Source organism: Gekko japonicus, unplaced genomic scaffold (genome assembly GCF_001447785.1).
Source record: "Gekko japonicus isolate JY-2015 unplaced genomic scaffold, Gekko_japonicus_V1.1 scaffold3417, whole genome shotgun sequence".
Classification (NCBI taxonomy): domain Eukaryota; kingdom Metazoa; phylum Chordata; class Lepidosauria; order Squamata; family Gekkonidae; genus Gekko; species Gekko japonicus.
The window spans coordinates 26,109-43,139 of record NW_015173241.1 but is presented as its reverse complement, the minus strand read 5'-3'; the positions used below and the strand labels follow the sequence as shown (position 1 = coordinate 43,139).

Here is a 17,031-nt window from a genome sequence, read left to right as displayed (position 1 = left end):
GTAAGTAATTTTCCCCCTGACAACAACTTGAAAGGCATGAAGTATTTTATTATAATGTTAAGAACAGTTCTTGAATTTCTTGCATATTGCGAATTTTCCATTCTTGTACTTGTTATGCGAATGAAAATAAACTGCATTTTAAAAAGGGATTTTCTTTTGCCCAGCTTTCCTTTTTTGTCAGGTTCTTTCCTATTCAACTGTTAATTTCATTTTAATTCCACGAGATACGGACATATTATAAAGTTCTACCACAAGGTATTTCGGAATAACTTTCAAAATAGAGAACAGCCAACATACATTTAGGATAGCATTCAGACTGCAATCCTAAGCATAGCTATACCTTTCTATACCCTCGGACTTCAATGGACTTAGAACCATGCAACTCTGCTTAGGAATACATGGATAACATAACAATGTTTTTCTGTTTTTGCTTTTCTTTGTCCTTGTTTTCTTTATCATATTTGTTGTATGTGAATGTGTGCACATGTGTGAATCCAAACACACATATACACTGTACATCTGTGGCCATCAGTTTATCTTTTGAACCTTATTAATATTTACTTTTTATAGATTTCTCTCTACAGAACAGCATCTCTCACCCATGGCATAGCATTTGCCTCTTACCAGAACTTGGCATGTGGTTTACTCTGGTTGGCTTTAGTAATTCTACTGGCTGGTCCCTGCCAGAAAGTCCATCTGAAAAGAAAAAAGAAAACCCACTTGGTGTTGTCACATTCTAACGGAGAGTTTCCTGGGAAAAAATCAGAAGGTGCTAACACCTGACTGACCAACGGCTCAATGAAATGCTTAATTTTCAGACATAATTTGTTGTATTTATATTTTATTTATTTAAATTTATATGTAACAAACCTCCATCTGTCAGCATGGAAAGACAATGCACATACCAGAACACAAGCTAAAGATTTTTTAAGAGAGCACTCAAGAAAACAGGGTTGTGCTTTTGGCATTGGCAATCAATTATACTGTAAAAAGATGGCTTTTATAGAATGAATAACATCAAAATTATGTTTCATTTTGGTTACTGGCAAAATAGTTAGTATGCAGATGGAAACACAACTCCAGAAAAATATGCTGTGTGTTGGAGAAACCAAAATAAAACTGAAAAATCAAGCAGGAGGATTAATACACCTGGGATTTCAAGGAAGTCACGGGTAACTATTATGATCAACATAATATATACAGGAATTCATATTGTCAAATAACTTCTGTTGACACTTTTTTCTAAGTAACAAAGTATATGAATACCCCAGTTTAATTAACTCATATAAACAGAACCCACCACAACTACAGAACTACTCTATAATAAGTAACTATACATGCTTGTTACCTTCTGTGACAGACCCCTGCTGCTTCTTCATCGAGACACAGATTTTTCCTGCTAAAATTCTTAGTTCCCTTCAGGTATTGAGCTAGCCCCTAGTAGCATGATAATATTTGTGGCTTTATAAATCTGAATGTTCAACCCTGAGATAGAATCTGATTTGGCTTTTACCCATCCCAGGAACTTGTCAGTCCCCGCCTCTCCCCACCCCTGCCTGCCTGGGGCCGGGGAGGGCCTTGGCGGGGCTTCCTTGCACTCCCGCTGGCCTTGCAGGTCCACCGCCGGGCCCCTGATGTCAGGGGGTGTGGCATATGCTAATGAGTTATGTTAATGAGTTCCCCTAGCTCTTTTTCTACGAAATGACCCCTGGATGGAATTCTTTCTCGGGTTATGTTTAACACAGCTAAGACCAGGAGTCTGTAGGTGAACCTGTCTGACAGACTTTTTAGTCAGCCTCTTCAGATATCCACCCCTTTAGCTGAGCTTTTCCTTTACTGAACAGTAACTGCTGCTGAACACAAAAGGAACTCAAAACAAACTCACTCTCCCCTCAGTACACAGCTGATCTTATATTTCCCTCAGCTGGTGCTGGCCAAGCAGATAAAAGGAGCAACCTGTCACTCAAGCTCAACATTCTAGAGCAGAGTCAACTATTCACCTTCCTTCTCTACTGCATTAGGAAACAGCATTTGAAATATAGTCCGTCACACATTCATAACTAGAGCGCAATCTGCTTAGCATATTCACTTCCCTTTCAGCAGTAAATCAGTGAACTATTGTTAGCTCTTTTCATCCAAACCAGAATCAGAAACTGTGGTTTGATGTGGGTTTCTGATTCAAACTGAAAGAGAAAATACCAACCATAGTTTTAGACATCATAGCAACCTGAGTGCTATAACGACACTGAAAGGGAAGCCACATCCAAGAGAATGTGTGTAAGCTCATGACTCATTTCCAGTCCTCCAAACAGTTGCTGAATTGACCTAACACAGTAATTTGTATATGAATTTATTACTGAATGGATACTTGGACGGGAGGTAATGGATACTGGGTCCAAGACAAAGGTAATATCTTTGCTGCAATTTGGCACCCATCTGTAATTTTTTAAGAAGCCATTGGATACAGAACTCAATGTAGTCTAAATCCAACAAAGCAGACGCATACTTGCTTTGTACAACTGCTTACACCTCTTTCATTTCATCAAAGGCAGTCTAGACTCACTCAGTGGGGCAACAGCTGCTGTGTGCTGTCCCCCCCCACCTCGATGGTGGAACTCCATTGCAACTGTCAGCTGCTTTGTAAACAGCAGCCAATGGCCACAGCCAAACTGGGAGCCTTACAAGGAACATTTTATGTATTCCTTTATTCTTTCCCTTCTAAAATACAACATTGGAATAGCTATATGAATTCACAGCCTTACAAGAAAATTGAGATGTAAATACTGTCAGCAAGGGTTTTTTGCTTCACAGGATTAAAAGAATGTGAACGTTTTTGACAAACTGCACTCAGTACATGCACTGCCAACTTCAGGGATTCCTGAACAAAGCAGATTGTTTGGATTCCTTCCAATCTGGTTTCTGACCAGGTTATGGGACTGAAATGGCCTTGGTTGTCCTGGTAGATGATAGGCACTGGGAGACGGACAGGCAGGAGTGCAACTCTGTTAATTCTCCTAGACCCCTCAGCAGTGTTTGATACAGTGATCATGTTATCCTTCAGGAACGTCTTTCAGGATTGGAGGCACTGTTCTGTGGTAGTTCTAGCCTACCTTAAGGGAGGGTACGATGGATCCCTGCTGCTCCTTCTCTGTGAGGCAGATTTTCCCACCAAAACACTGTTCCCCACTCTGAGCAGCCTTTTAGTAGCATATTTGAAGTATAGTATTATAACTTTCTGCGTATAGTATTACGTATAGTAAGTATCTGCATATAGTATTATAACTTTCTGTGATAGAGAAGTTATTTAGCTTTTGCCCAGGCCAGAGATTTGGAGCCCTCTTATAAAATCCTTTAGAAACAGCACTTGACACGAAGTAAAGTTCACACAAAAAGGTTGATTTTATTGAACAGGCACAGTTGAATCAGGAATAGGGCAGGGGATGAGAGGTTGAGGGAAGTTCGGTTCTTTATACAACTCATAATATTTTGAACAGGCAACAGAGCATAACTGAAGCTTATATTCTTAGAGACTCAGTTCTTAACTGTGAGAGGTTTGTCGGTCTTGGAGATTTCTTTCAGCAACAATGGGTGCGGTCAGACGGCATGCTGAGAGCACATTAAACTGCTCCAGATCTGGATAATCGCAATCACACTTACCTCCCTTATCTCGCCTCACCGCACAGTCACGTCGCTCCCCGGCGTCTACACTACCGATGCGCGGGAGTGTGTGTCAGTTTACGCATGCACATAGGCGCCCCTCTATAGAATGGAGGAGCGAAACTACCATGGCGCATGTCAGAACCACCAGGGCGAATCAATCCAACCCCTCCAACAAAAGACTTCCCTTTAAATGTTTGACCCGAAATGGCCTCCATGAGATCCCGAACTCATCTAAATGCTAAAACAAGTTACTGTTTAAATGTCGGTTTTCTAAACGCGGTGGCGGAGCTCCGCCTATGTGCACACCGCTGACGCATAAAAGAATGGCGGGCGAAAAGCTGAAGCCTCGGGCAGCTTTCGAGCGGGGAGGGGGTTTTAAACCGGAAGTGGCTTGACACCGGAGGAGCGATCACAGAGGGGGGAAATGCGGCTTTAAATGGGAGAGCTGAGAAAACACCACTTTGGGACCTGGTAACAAAATACTCCGGATTAAAGCGGTTTTGAGCCAGAAACCAATGGCTGGGGACGGGAGGCAGATGTTGACTGTGTGATTGTGCAGATACAATCCGTTGCTGAACCATCACGACACCAGATCAAATGGCGTGTCTGAACACACAGAATGTGTCTTAATAAAGTTTCATAAAACTATTTTAGTTTCCTGGAAGTTAGTACTTTCTTCCTCTATTTGAATACTTCCCTTGTGGGATTATAATTTTCCCTTTTCCACTCTTGAAGCGTCTAAGACCATTTACCTTTTCACACAAACCAGGGGTCCCTTTTGAGTTGAACCCTCTGAGTAACTGGGTAAGAAATATCCTCCTCTTTCTAGGAGCGATCCCTTCTGTTTGGCTAGACTGGCATTTTCCAACCTCCTGACCAGCCCCCTCTGTCAAACCTAAACCTCAGTTCTGGAGACTGTGCATAAATAAAATTCAGCTAGGGCTGACACTGAGACTTTTAGTTCTGCCTTTTGAACTTTTCTTCAGTTGTGTTGGTACACAGTAAGGGCAAGGAGTCCTGTTCCTTTACTTCTCAAATGATTTTTCTGTTTCCCTCAAACCAACACAATCCTCCTGACTATTCTGCCAAGCCAAAAATCCACATGATGACTGACTCTTTCTGACAAAACTGACTAAACTTTTTTAAAACTCTCCTCAGCTGGTGCTGACCAGTCAGAGAGAAGGGGGTGCATGCAGGCAGCAGCCTGTCAATCAAAGCGCTTTACAGTGAGGCATTAACCTCTAATTTCCCAGCTCTCTGAATTTGATGCACTAAGCATCTTGGTTTGGGAGGTCAGTTCGTCACAGTGGGTTTCAGACCGTGCTGAGGGACTGATGCTCTGCCCCTTGACCTCTGGCATTCCCCAAGGCTCCATCGTGTCCCCCACCCTTTTCAACATTTATGTAAAGCTGCTGGGAGAGGTCATCCAGAGATTTGGGTTGAGTTGCCACTAATACGCAGATGACACTCGGCTCTGTCCTGTGCTACCAGCAGATCCCAGGGAGACTGTAAAAACTGTGATCAGGCGGCCCAGAGGCAGTTTTGAAACGGATGAGGGCTAACAAGCTCAAACTTACTCTTGACAAAACGGAGGCGCTACTTGTGAAAGGAAGGTTTGACCCAGGAAAGGAGTTGTCCCCTGATCTCGATGGGGTTGTATTCCCCCCTAAAGGAGCAGATTCACAGTTTGAGGGTGCTCTTGGACAGAGGAGTCCTATTGGATAAACAGGTGGCAGTGGTGGCCAGGGGTACCTTTTACCAGCTTTGGCTGGTGAGCGAGCTGCAGCCTTTCCTGGACAGAAAAAATTCTTGCCATTCTGGTGCATGCCTTGGTAACACCTAGATTAGATTACTGCAGTGCACTGTACATAGGACTGCCCTTGAAGACTGTCTGGAGCTGCAGTTGGTACAGCATACTGTGAACAGAGTGTTGACTGAAGTGGGCTGTAGGGACCATACCACTCCAGTCTTGTTCCACCTAAACAGTCTTCCAATTTGCTTCCAGGCTCTATTCAAGGTGCTGGCATTGATCTTTCAAGACCTCTATGCCCTGGGACCAGTATACCTTAAGGACCACCTTCTCCCTAACCACCATCCAAGGCTACATGGGCAGCAACCCAATAAAAGGCTTAATTGTAGCACCAAAACTTTGGAACTTCCTCCCTAGGGAGATTTTGTCTGTCTCCCTCTATGGGTGTCTTCAGCCAGCAGGTGAAGACTTTTGTTTCATTTTGCATACCCCCCCCCCCAATAAAGGGTACTGGCCTTCCCCTGGTACTGTTACATGTTTTTATTATTTTATCATTTTAAATGTTGCTTTTAATTGTTCAAATTTTTTTACCATTTTTATGTGCACCACCTTGGGGACCCTGATCAGGTAGAAAGGTGGCATTAAAATGTTTTAAATAATTACATAAATAAACATCTAAAGACTACACCTAGCTGCTGCACTCCACTCCACGTACTAGAAAGGGGGCAATCTACCGCAACCTTGTAGCTCCAAGGTATCACACTGCAGGGATGGCAAGCTGCCCTGCTGCCCCTCCTTTATTACGATGCTTCTGATAGCAAGACCAAATACGAATGGTGTGGTTCCAAAGATCAGCCTTACGGGATTCAAACTGTGAGGAAGTTTAGTAAGCCAAGAAAGAATACATATAGGAACACAAGAAGAATCTTGCTGGATCAGACCAAAGGCCCGCCTAAGTCCAGGTATTCACACAGGAGCCAACCTACCTACCTCACAGGGTAGTGGGGAGGGGAAGGGAAAGGAGCTTATAAGCCGCTCTGAGATACCTTTGGGTAGTGAAGGGCGGGGTATAAATTCAATCTCTTCTTCTCTAAGAAGCCCAGGAGTAAGATGACTACAATAGCATCCTCCAGCCTGTGCTCCCCAGAAACTGATATAAAGGGCCATACTGCCTCTGGTACTGAATGGAAGCAGCAACTTTGGGATTGCCTTAAAAACAATGGGTTTCTGCCCCAAGAAACCCAAGCTAGGCAGGAGCTGCCAGAGAAGCCCACAGACACAGCGCGGGAAATCTGCCATACAGAAGGGGCCCTGCCAGCCCTTCCCTTCCATGACAAGGTTACCTTACCCAGCCCATCACCTTAAATGACCTCTTTTTCTCTCCTTGCACTCCCAGAAGCCCCTGATCTGGGCTGTTAGCTGTAAGGACTAATAGCCCTTTCAGCCTTCACTGCTGTTATCAGCCCTCCAGGAATTCCCCAGTGAGATTAATGGGCAGTCTGACCCTGTATGAGACCTTCTGGTGATTTAATGGTGTTGTAAGGCATAAGGCTGAAATGCAAGAGTTTAAAAAACTCTGCTGGGAAAGCAGAGGGGTGAGAGATACCAGTTGTGGGTGGTGCCAGGGGACAGCCAGCCAGGGCTGAGGAAAAGCAGATACTCAACTCTCTTCTTCCCTGTGCTTAAGGCATTATAAGAACCTCATAGGAGGCTGCCGCTGCCACCAGGGGACTTGGTGTTCCAGCAAGAGCCAAGTAGGGCTCAGCACAATCCTCTCCCGTGCTTGAGACACTGAAAGAACTTCTATCTAAAAGAAAGAACTGTGAGTTATCCCAACTGTGACATTTCTATGTAAGAGAATTTTCGTACTGTTCTATTTTATTGTCATGTGTGTTTAGTGTGATTTTTACTGTGAGCCACCATGGTTCCAACTTTATTTTAAAATAAACAAACAGCAATTCATCAGTTTTTGAATTACTAAATGGGACACTCCTGAGTTACACCTGCCCTGCAGATCACTTAACGCTTAACACCAGGTTGGTAAATGTACCTAGTTATTGTGTAGTGAAGGAAACACACACTTCACATGTGCAGCATTCAAAGAAAGAACTATTGTTGGCTCAAATTTACTTAGAACCTCACTATGACTTTCACACTGGGTTCTCTCTTTTCAAGGTCTTTTGAAGGAGAATGCCTTGGTCTGGATATTAAGGAATCCAGAGATTGAAACTGAGTTACCTTCTACCTAAAGAAAGTTGTTGTCAGCCATGCATTACCAAAGAAAAATCCAAAAGCCCAGAACACAATCCACATAATACCTTCTACTGGGACCAACCAAATGACACGTTAACAGCATGCAAGCTTTCAAGTTCTCCAAAACTCCTTGTCAGGCTGGATGTTAAAAAAAATAGAAAAAAGAAGAACCTCCACGGCATTATGTAAAATCCTGGATAGTCTACCCTGTACTTTCAACATCAGTAGAAGAGCTATTGCTGGCATCCAGTAACACCCTGCTTTCTTATGATCAAAAGGCATTTAAATGATTACATCCCACAAATCCATATACATTACTAACAAGATAGATGTTGATTAAATGGGGTACCAAATATTTAAAGTTGGAAACTGTTACTGTATTTAGGATGTTAAAAATGTGTACATTATGTGCCATCAAGTCGCAACCAATTTATGGGGACGCCAGCAAGGGGCTTTCAAGACAAGTGAGAAACAGAGGTGGTTTGCCATTGCCTTACTCTGCAGAGCCTTCCCCAATGAGTGAAGGCCTTCCATGAGGCATTATAAGTTGTAGCTGTGGACTGCTTTCTTGAGGCTAGAAGGGTGTCAGTGACCTCTTGTGAATAGCCCTTCTTTAGGAAGGCGTCCCGTTTAATTTCCCCACACTTAAGCAAAGCCAATCTTGATGAGAGTGCCAGATTGGCCCCTGATGAAGCATGTCCGGAGGAGTCAGCAAGGGGAATGGAGGAGCCATCACCATCTGTTGAAGAGTGGAGAACCAAGGTCATCGTGGCCACCACGGGGCCACCACTAAAACTTCCACCCCCTGCTCCTGGATCTTCCATAGAAACTTGGGAATGACTGGAATGGGGGGAAAGGGATAGAGAAGGCCTGCTGGCCATGGAGATGTCAGTGCATCTGTCCCCTCTGCCAGTGGATGAAAGAATTTGATCATGAATCCTGGTAACTGATTATTGTCCTGAGATGCAAAGAGATCTAGGAGAGGAGTTCCAAATCTTGATATAATCAGCCGGAAGTTCTCTTTCTTCAGGGACCACTCTCCCAGCTGAATAGTCTTTCTGCTCAGCCAGTCGGCTTGGATATTGGCAATCCCCCTTATGTGCTCAGCTCTGATTGAGGCAAGGTGTCCCTCCACCTAGGAGAATAACAGGGCTGCTTCCCTGTAAAGCCTTGAGGATTTGGATTCCCCTTGTTTGTTTATATATGTGTTTGCTGAGACACTGTCCATTCCAATCAGAATGTGGCCATTCTTTATCTGGTCCTTGAAGTGCAGAGGTGCAAGATGGATGGCTCACAATTCCAAGATATTGATAGGTAGATTCGCCTCATATTCTGACCAACAACCCTGAACTGGATCATTGTCCAGTGTCACGCCCCAGGCTGTGAGGCTTGCTTCTGTCAATATCTGGATTTCCTGGGGTATCATGAACCTCCTGTCGACATAGGTTGTTGTCCTCAGACTGTTCTTGACCATCAGTGGCACTATGAGGTCGAGGATCTTCTTTTCCATAATCTGTTGTTGATAGGGTCTGAGGAAAGACTGGAGGAGTTGGAGATGGAGGCGTCCCCAGCACAGTGCCTCAGTGTTGGCCACCAGGATACCCAGTAACTTGGCCAACCCCATTAGTGGTGATGACCGACTTCGGATTATGGCCCTCATCAGATGCTTGGTCTTCTCCACTTTCTCTCTGGTGAAATATAGAGAACCCTTTGTCGTATCTATAATCATGCCCAAATGCTCCAGTCTTTGAAATGGCTGAAGGGAGCGCTTGTACAAATTTATCAGGAACCCGTGGTGTTGTAGATAGTGTATTGTGGTTAGAGTGTCCTGATGGGAATTCTCTCGTGAGTTGGACCTAATCAGAAGATCATCCAAGAACAGGTGAATGTGGATGAATTGTTCCCTGAGGCAAATGACTGGATTGACCAAGAGTTTGGTAAATACCCGCAGTGCAGCAGAGAGTTCAAAAGGCATCGCTTGAAATTGAAGGTGGAGTTTGCCCACACAGAATCTCAGGTACTGACAATGTGAAGGCAGAATAGAAACATGGAGGTAAGCCTCCATAAGGTCTACAGATGTCATGAATTCCTTTGGTTGAATTGCCTCCGAGACTGAAAGCAGTGTTTCCATCTGGAAGTGACGGAGCTTGATAAACCTGTTCAATAACTTGAGGTCTAAAATGGCTCTCTAGTCCCCATTCTTTTGGGGGACTGTGAAATAGATGGAGTAGATCCCCTATCCACGCTGGTGTGGTGGTATAAGCTCCACTGCCCTGATATCCAGGAGGTGTTGGATCACCTTTTGTGTTATTAGCCTCCTCTGGGCATAAGGAGGAGATGACGAAGGGTTCCGGTGGGTGTCTCTCGAATTCTATGGCACAACTTTGAGAGACAACCTCTAAGGTCCAGGCGTCTGCTTGGGCATCAAACCAAGCTTGTTGGAAATGAAGCTGGCGCCCCCTCCCCCCCAATATCTGGTGAGTTATGCCTTGGGGGACTTGGAACCCAAGTCTGGCCGTTCGACAAGGGATGAGAAATGTCTGTTGTTCCTAGGGTTGAAGGACCCTTTCTTGAAGTTCTGGCATGTATAGCCCCAGGCTGATATCTTGGGATCCTGTCTGGGTCTGAGCAGTGTATGCTGCGTCCGAAAGGACTGAGAGCCAACGTACCATCTGTCAGAACAATGTACAGTCCTGGGCATCGCCTTCTTCTTGTCTCTGGTTTCAATCAAAATCTTTTCCAGGGCATCTCTGAATAGCTTTTCTCCATGGAGGGGATAGGACAGAATAATGTTCTTGGAATGTAAGTCTGGTGGCCAAGCTCTTAGCCAGAGATGTCTAGCTACTGCTGCTGAGGCAATTGTTCTAGAAGTGAACATCTAGGGTGAAGTCTGCAGTAAAGGTGCTGACCTTCAGAACCCTACTGGCACCTTCTAGGGGGCATTTGTTGTTTTCTGGAAGAACCTGAATCAGTTTTCTCATCCAGACGATGGAAGCTCTGGCCACTATAGAGGAGATGGTGGAAGCTTTGATGGCTATGGCTAGTGCTTCATGGGTTCTCTGCAGTACCGCCTCCCCTTTACTGTCAAAGTTGTCATGAACTGTGCCTTGGCCTCCAATAGGAGACCCGATGACTGTAGACCAGCCACTGGGGCATCAACTGCGGGAACCTGCAACATCTCATGCACAAACAAAGGCATTGTATACAGTTTCTAGACTAACTGTGGAAATCGTCGGTTGACAGTTGGTTTAGACCATTCAGCCTTCATTTGTCTCTCGAAGTACTCTGGGAAGGGGAAGACTTTTGGAGAGAAGTCGTCCCTGGGGAAAAATTCTTCCATCCCCCAAGTCTTACATCTGGAGGTCCCTGGCTTGCCTCCTCTTCCCCCATGGATGTATCGTGGAGTTGGAGGGCAGCCACAGTCTTTGACAATAAGAATTAATATAGTCCTCTGGTTTAAAGAGGTGGGAGGAAGGCTTAAGCACAAACACCTCTTCCTCCTCCCCCTCCTCCTTGCTCTCAGAATCACTGTCAATGGGTAGAACCCCTTTCCATTGGGGTCCCCTGTCCCTACTCCCCTCCAGGGATCTCTTTTGGGCAGCTTTTGTGGGCCATTGCTTCCCCCTGGGAGGCAGTCTGGGTTCCAGGGGGTGGGAGAAGGAGAGGAAAGGTTGGAATCAGATCTCTCAACATTTAGGGCAGCTGGTTGGCATATATTATAAATTTCTTCTCTCATGGCCTGTTTCATTAAGGCAAATAAATCTATGGGCATACTAGGAGCCCCAAGTATGTTACCCATCTGTAGAGAGAGGTTGTGTTGAACTGGCAGGGCTTGACCGCGAGGAGAAAAGCCTGCAATGAACTCTCCTGCCATGAGGTTGGCATGGTTGGCGCCCAGGGCCGTTCTGGAGCTTGAGAGACTCCTGCCTTGATTTCCCACCATTTCCACAGGGAAGATTATGGCACCGCCTGTGGCTGCCAGGCAGGCGGGCTGGACCCTCTTCAGGCTCTTGCCCTTCAAAGTGTGGCCTTTTGGCGGTCTTCTGCAGCGCTAAAATGGCCAACTCCTTGCCAACAGCGCACACAAGCCACGAAGGCATGTCAGCACTGGGTTGCTCCTCTCTTGTCACTAACCACGCAGCCGCTGAAGCAAGATCCTCCTTGTCAAGGAAGTCATCATGTGTTTCCCCTGGCTTCCATCGGGCTCACCGAGTTTCAGGAACTCTGTGGGCGATCGGATAGCCGCCACTGCCACTGGTTGTAATGGTCAGGAACAAATAGAGGGAGGAAGCCCAGGTAAAAAAAATTAGTAAAAGGATGATCCAAGAGGTTGGGGTAGGCAAGAAAGACAGAGAAGAGAAACAAGTGTAGAAAAAGGAATCAGGAAGGAAAAGATTAACGCAATAGAAAGGTAATCAGTAAGAAAAATAGTAGGCAGAGCCTGCTACAGAACTGCTCTCCCTCTGATGCAGGAACAGAACTGAAGATAGGGAGTGTCCCACACACCAGACAAGAAAGAGAAGAATCTAGTTCCTGCCTCCCTGACTGGACAGTGGGAAGCACCCAAAGATGTCCTCTGCCTCAGAGGGAGAACTGATGAGATCAGGATACACCATGCCACCTTCCCTCACACATTAAAAGTCATTTATGTTTTTGTAGTCTTTTTACTAAATCGCTTTAGTTTTGTTATAACTCTTTCTACTTAAGACATGATGGAAATTCATAAACCTTTAGTTTTGTTATAACTCTTTCTACTTAGACATGATGGAAATTCATAATCACCTGAGACCTCTACAATGGGCAGTCCCATCCTAAGATCTTGACACCTGCTTAGTGTTGATCTAATTTGCTAGTCAGTATCCTTCACTTGCTCAGCAAAAAGGAAAAGTGCAGAAAAGGCTCCACTACAAGATGCACAGCACACTTACACCATAGTCCATAGCAATTTCACCACAGTCCACCAATCATTAGGCAGTGTGCTAACAATGCCCCTGTGAAAGCAGCCAATCAGTACATGCTGTCATGCCCATTCTAGAATGGCACCGATTACCAGAAAGATCTTTCAAGATGCGGGGTGTAACTTTCTCTTGACTAAGTCCCAGTGAGGCTTGGATACATAATATTGTTCTGAGGTGACCAAGAAGGGAACAATGAGATTGAGTGGTGAAGAACCAGTAACTCATGCAGAAAAAAACAGTAATCCCTCAACATGCTGCAAACACTGCAAAGGATGTGGTGATTAAGTGCTGCACAGGCACCCTCCCACAGCATACTTTAGAAACCAAAAATGTTGTGGTCCTAATAAACTCACTGATGCCCCTAAGACTGAGGACAGAGCAAAGAACCTGAGGAGTTTTTTGCAGGAAAGGTAACATTCCTGGAGTAAAACCCTAGTCCTCTTTGGGAACGAGGCAGTATTTCTATGACCTTTTTCTGCAGGATAGAACCCATATGCTGGAGAAGTACGGGGGAGAGAGGGGTACAGATGCTACATGGTGGAAAAGAGATAATTTTAATTAAGCATAACAGCCTGACAACAGTTAACACACACTTGTCAGTTGTTCCTGACTCTCAGGTTTGGAGGTACTGGGAATGATGAATTACTGGAACTAGAGAGGAGTTGTAGACACCTTCAAAATTGCCATTTAAAGCCAGATGAAGACTTGGGCTGTGATACTGGTTCTGATTTTGAAGTAGAGTACAAGGACTTGTATTAAGAGAAAAAAAGTATCTCGAAGGATGAGTAATCAGACAAAAAACAAGACTGTTGTAACGGTCTAGATAATGGCTGCCACTGATGCCTCTTGTAAGGCTTGAAAGGTAGAGGAATGATGTCTATTGACTTCAGTGTATAGCACAATTTTGCCAATGCTCCGGCTTGTTTTGTCTCTTGTTGCTTAAAAGACCTTTGTCTTCAAGAAGTTAGTCTTCAATATGCACTTTTGGCCTGTGTCATATTAGTTCGCAAGAGAGTTTCAGGGGTACCATGGACCAAGACCAATACGTAGGTTCTAGATCAAATCATGCTTGAATTCTCCCTAGAAACTAAAACTAAGGCTATCAAACTTTGGACATGCCAAGAGAAGATATGACTCTCTTGAAAAAGCAATAATGCTAGGAAAAGTTGAAGGCAGTAGGAAAAGAGGATTGGAAGATAAAACATGAGATGGATTGACTCAATAAAGGAAGCCACAGCCCTTGTGCTATAGACCCTTCAACCAAACACATCTGATTTTCTACGCTCCCTAAACACAGGAAGTGAATGAATCACTACCTTTCCTTGGCCTTTGGAGGTGTCCACTACTGTGGATTTTGGCTCAGAGGTTAAGATGCTGAGCTGCAAACTGGAAGGTCTGTAGTTCGGCAGTTCGAGACCCTAGTGCCGCTTGATGGAGGGAGCTCCTGTCTCTGGCCCCAGCTCCTGCCAGCCTAGCAGTTCGAAAGCAAGAAAGTACAAGTAGATAAACAGGTACCGCTGCAGTGAGAAGGTAACAGTGTTCCATGCACCTCGGCATTTAGTTATGCCAGCCACATGACCACGGAAACATCTTCGTGCAATGCTGGCTCTTCGGTTTGGAAACGGAGATGACCACCACCCCCTTAGAGTCAGATTCGACTAGCTTTCGAGCAAGGGAAACCTTTACCTTTTTATGGGGGGAAAAACACAGTCCTCTGGTTAAATCCAATACACACTTCCAGTGCATCTCAAGACTGGTGCACTGAAGGCAGGCTTAACCCAGGATTTTTCGGTGAGTTGAAGCAAGGCTTTTAAGGTGACTGGGGCATGAGACTCTGCTTCAATAAACCCAAGCACAAGATCTGATTGCTGAGGAAGTTGTTGAGATGCCTGGATCCCAAGAGCTGTAGCCATTCTGGTCTTTTAAAAAACAGCACATAGCAAACAGTAATAAAACCTAACATTAAGGAGCTGGCTGATAGCTGTCTGGCACAATGTTCTCACTGATTACATGCCCAGGATCCATGTATCATGCGCATATATCATAAACCAAGCTATATAAATAGACCTGCCTTGTCTGGAGTGCTGTTCTGTTGTTGTTTTTTAAACTTGGGGAGGCATTTGATGTACTTAGTGGGGAGTAGGGGATTAAAGGTTAAGCACCACAGAGTTAGGTAACTTAACCTTCACTGATTTGTACCACATTGCCATTAATCACACCAGATGAGGTTCATGGTTTCTCAGGAGACAATCTAGCACTAAAAATAATCGTTTCTGTTCTTACCTGGATGGCTTTGAGAACTCATTGCTAGAAGAACCTCAACTCTTTAAAACAAGTATTAAAGAGGGGCTGACTTCTGAAGAGATTCAGTGCACAGGTGGAAAACAGGAAGCATATCCAGGAAACACATTCATAACCAGTCAGTCAGAAAGACATTCTCTGCTGTAAAACAATGTCATCCAGTGGGATAGTAGACAATCTTCATGTTGCTTCCCAAGTGTAGATCTGTAGAGAAGTTAGTGGAAAAATTGTAAGAAACCAAGTTCATAAAACACACACACATACATATATATATTGATATATACTGATATATATTTTAGTTTTACAATTTTGAATCACATGACATAGCATCAATTCCTATTTACTCATATCCCTCCCCAGCCTCTTCTTGCCCTGTTTTCCAGTGGCATTCTCTACCCACATATTACAGGTTCTGAGCATTCTGAACCCAAGTGGTTGTACTTAGCGCACTATGGGAATGGGAAGCTCATTCTGGGGACTTCTCATAGCTGCATACTTTGGTAGGCTGGGTTTCTGGTACGTGCATCTTTCTATTTTATGGGACATCTGCACAAAAACACATCAAATGACCACATGCATTGCCTACACTTTAACAAAGCTTCCATTCCTCATTTCAGACAGTCAGGACAATCTACATGCACTGCTTCCAATACAGTTCAAAGCCACCATAATGGCACAAAAATGCTGCCAAGTAGAGCATGTCCCTAGAAAGCAGAGGTAAGTTCTAAATCATTGACTCATTAATTCATCTGAAGAAAGAACAGAGGATAATTTGTAAAAACATTAAGTAGAAATTGTTTAGGATGGAATGTACTTCAGCATATAAATATAAAATGGATTTCCTTTGTTTACATCATACCAGGTGGAAGTTAGATGGATATTTCATTACCTGGTTTCAGGGTTATTACAGACCCAAGATTACACAGATCCCCACACATGCAAGAGCCAGACCTGGATTTAGGAAATCCATGTCTGTGCATATGAAGATATGAGTTGGAAAAGAAATGAACCACTTTTATTTAACTACGTTGACTTTGACTACCAAGTAGAGAGAGAAAATACGAGAATGAAAAAATATTTCATTGACAATAGCAAAAATATTGTGGCAAATTTAAACAACAATGGGTAAAACACATCTGGGTACCATTTAATTCCTGGAAAAAAAACAGATGTGTCTCACCCACAGCTGATGCAAGGGGAACCCATCCATGAAAAGGAGGTAGATTCATGTGACCTTCAAAAGAGATAGGAAGTTGGATTGCTGGGAGAGGAAGAAGAGAGAAAAGGTCCTTAGGCAACATGGTTTGCCAGGGAGGGAAGTGAAATGCAAAGTTGTGGCTTGGGAAGGTAGAACTGGAAGTGGTATAGAATAATTAAAGAGGGAACGTCGAAAACATGGGATGTGGGAACGTTTCAGATCAGGACAGCAATAAGGTTAGTGGGTGCACAGAGCCAGCAGAGAGGCATTCCATGAACAGATTCCAAGGTTGGGACAGCCATCTGATAGGACAAAGAAGAGAAATGGCAAAGCAAGAGATGAGGGAAAGGTGGCAAATTAAAGTACATTAGTATATACAAGTGCAAGCAGGAGTGGAGAATGTTCTGGATGAGAACTCAAACTTCAGACTCTGGATGAACCACTGGATATTTATCCCAACTTTCCTGCTACTTTAGGGTTCATGAGATACTTGCAGGAACTCAAATTTTACCTCACCAGAAACTAGTCTGGGGAATTATGCTGATTTTGAAAGAGGATGATTCCGTATTTTGTGATTAACTCAGGAAGATGGCTAATTTTTCCTCTGTAATAGGCTAGTATTATTTTCTGATGGATAAGGTGACTGGCTTACAAGCAAGATGGATAAAATCAATGAATTTTTTAAAAAATAAAAAAATCAAATTTAATTTTTTAACTTAAATTAGATTTTTAATTTAAATTGGATTTTTAAATAAAATGCTAGTTTTCTATTTAAGATACATTATAGCCCAAAGGTTAGTCATCATGAAATAAGGATTAGTTTTAATTATGCAGCATCAGGGTTGTATATTCATGCACTTTAAATTTTTTGGTAAATGAAGTCTATTAATCCATTCACAATGTCACGCTCT

At 43.8% G+C, this 17,031-nt stretch overlaps 1 protein-coding gene across 1 annotated transcript in view; it reads right to left on the bottom strand.

Moving 5' to 3' along the window:
- The window catches only part of LOC107120120 (histone deacetylase 4), a gene marked incomplete at its 3' end in the record, with an annotated part of 125,658 nt that extends 110,600 nt beyond the window's left edge, over positions 1 to 15,058 (bottom strand). Inside the window, exons 1-2 of the mRNA XM_015422766.1 lie at positions 14,905 to 15,058; positions 625 to 696 (exon numbers count right to left, since the gene is read on the bottom strand). Of these exons, the coding sequence (XP_015278252.1) occupies positions 625 to 696; positions 14,905 to 14,926 (94 nt within the window). The remainder of the gene's footprint in view (positions 1 to 624; positions 697 to 14,904) is intronic.
- Positions 15,059 to 17,031: the final 1,973 nt, after the last annotated feature.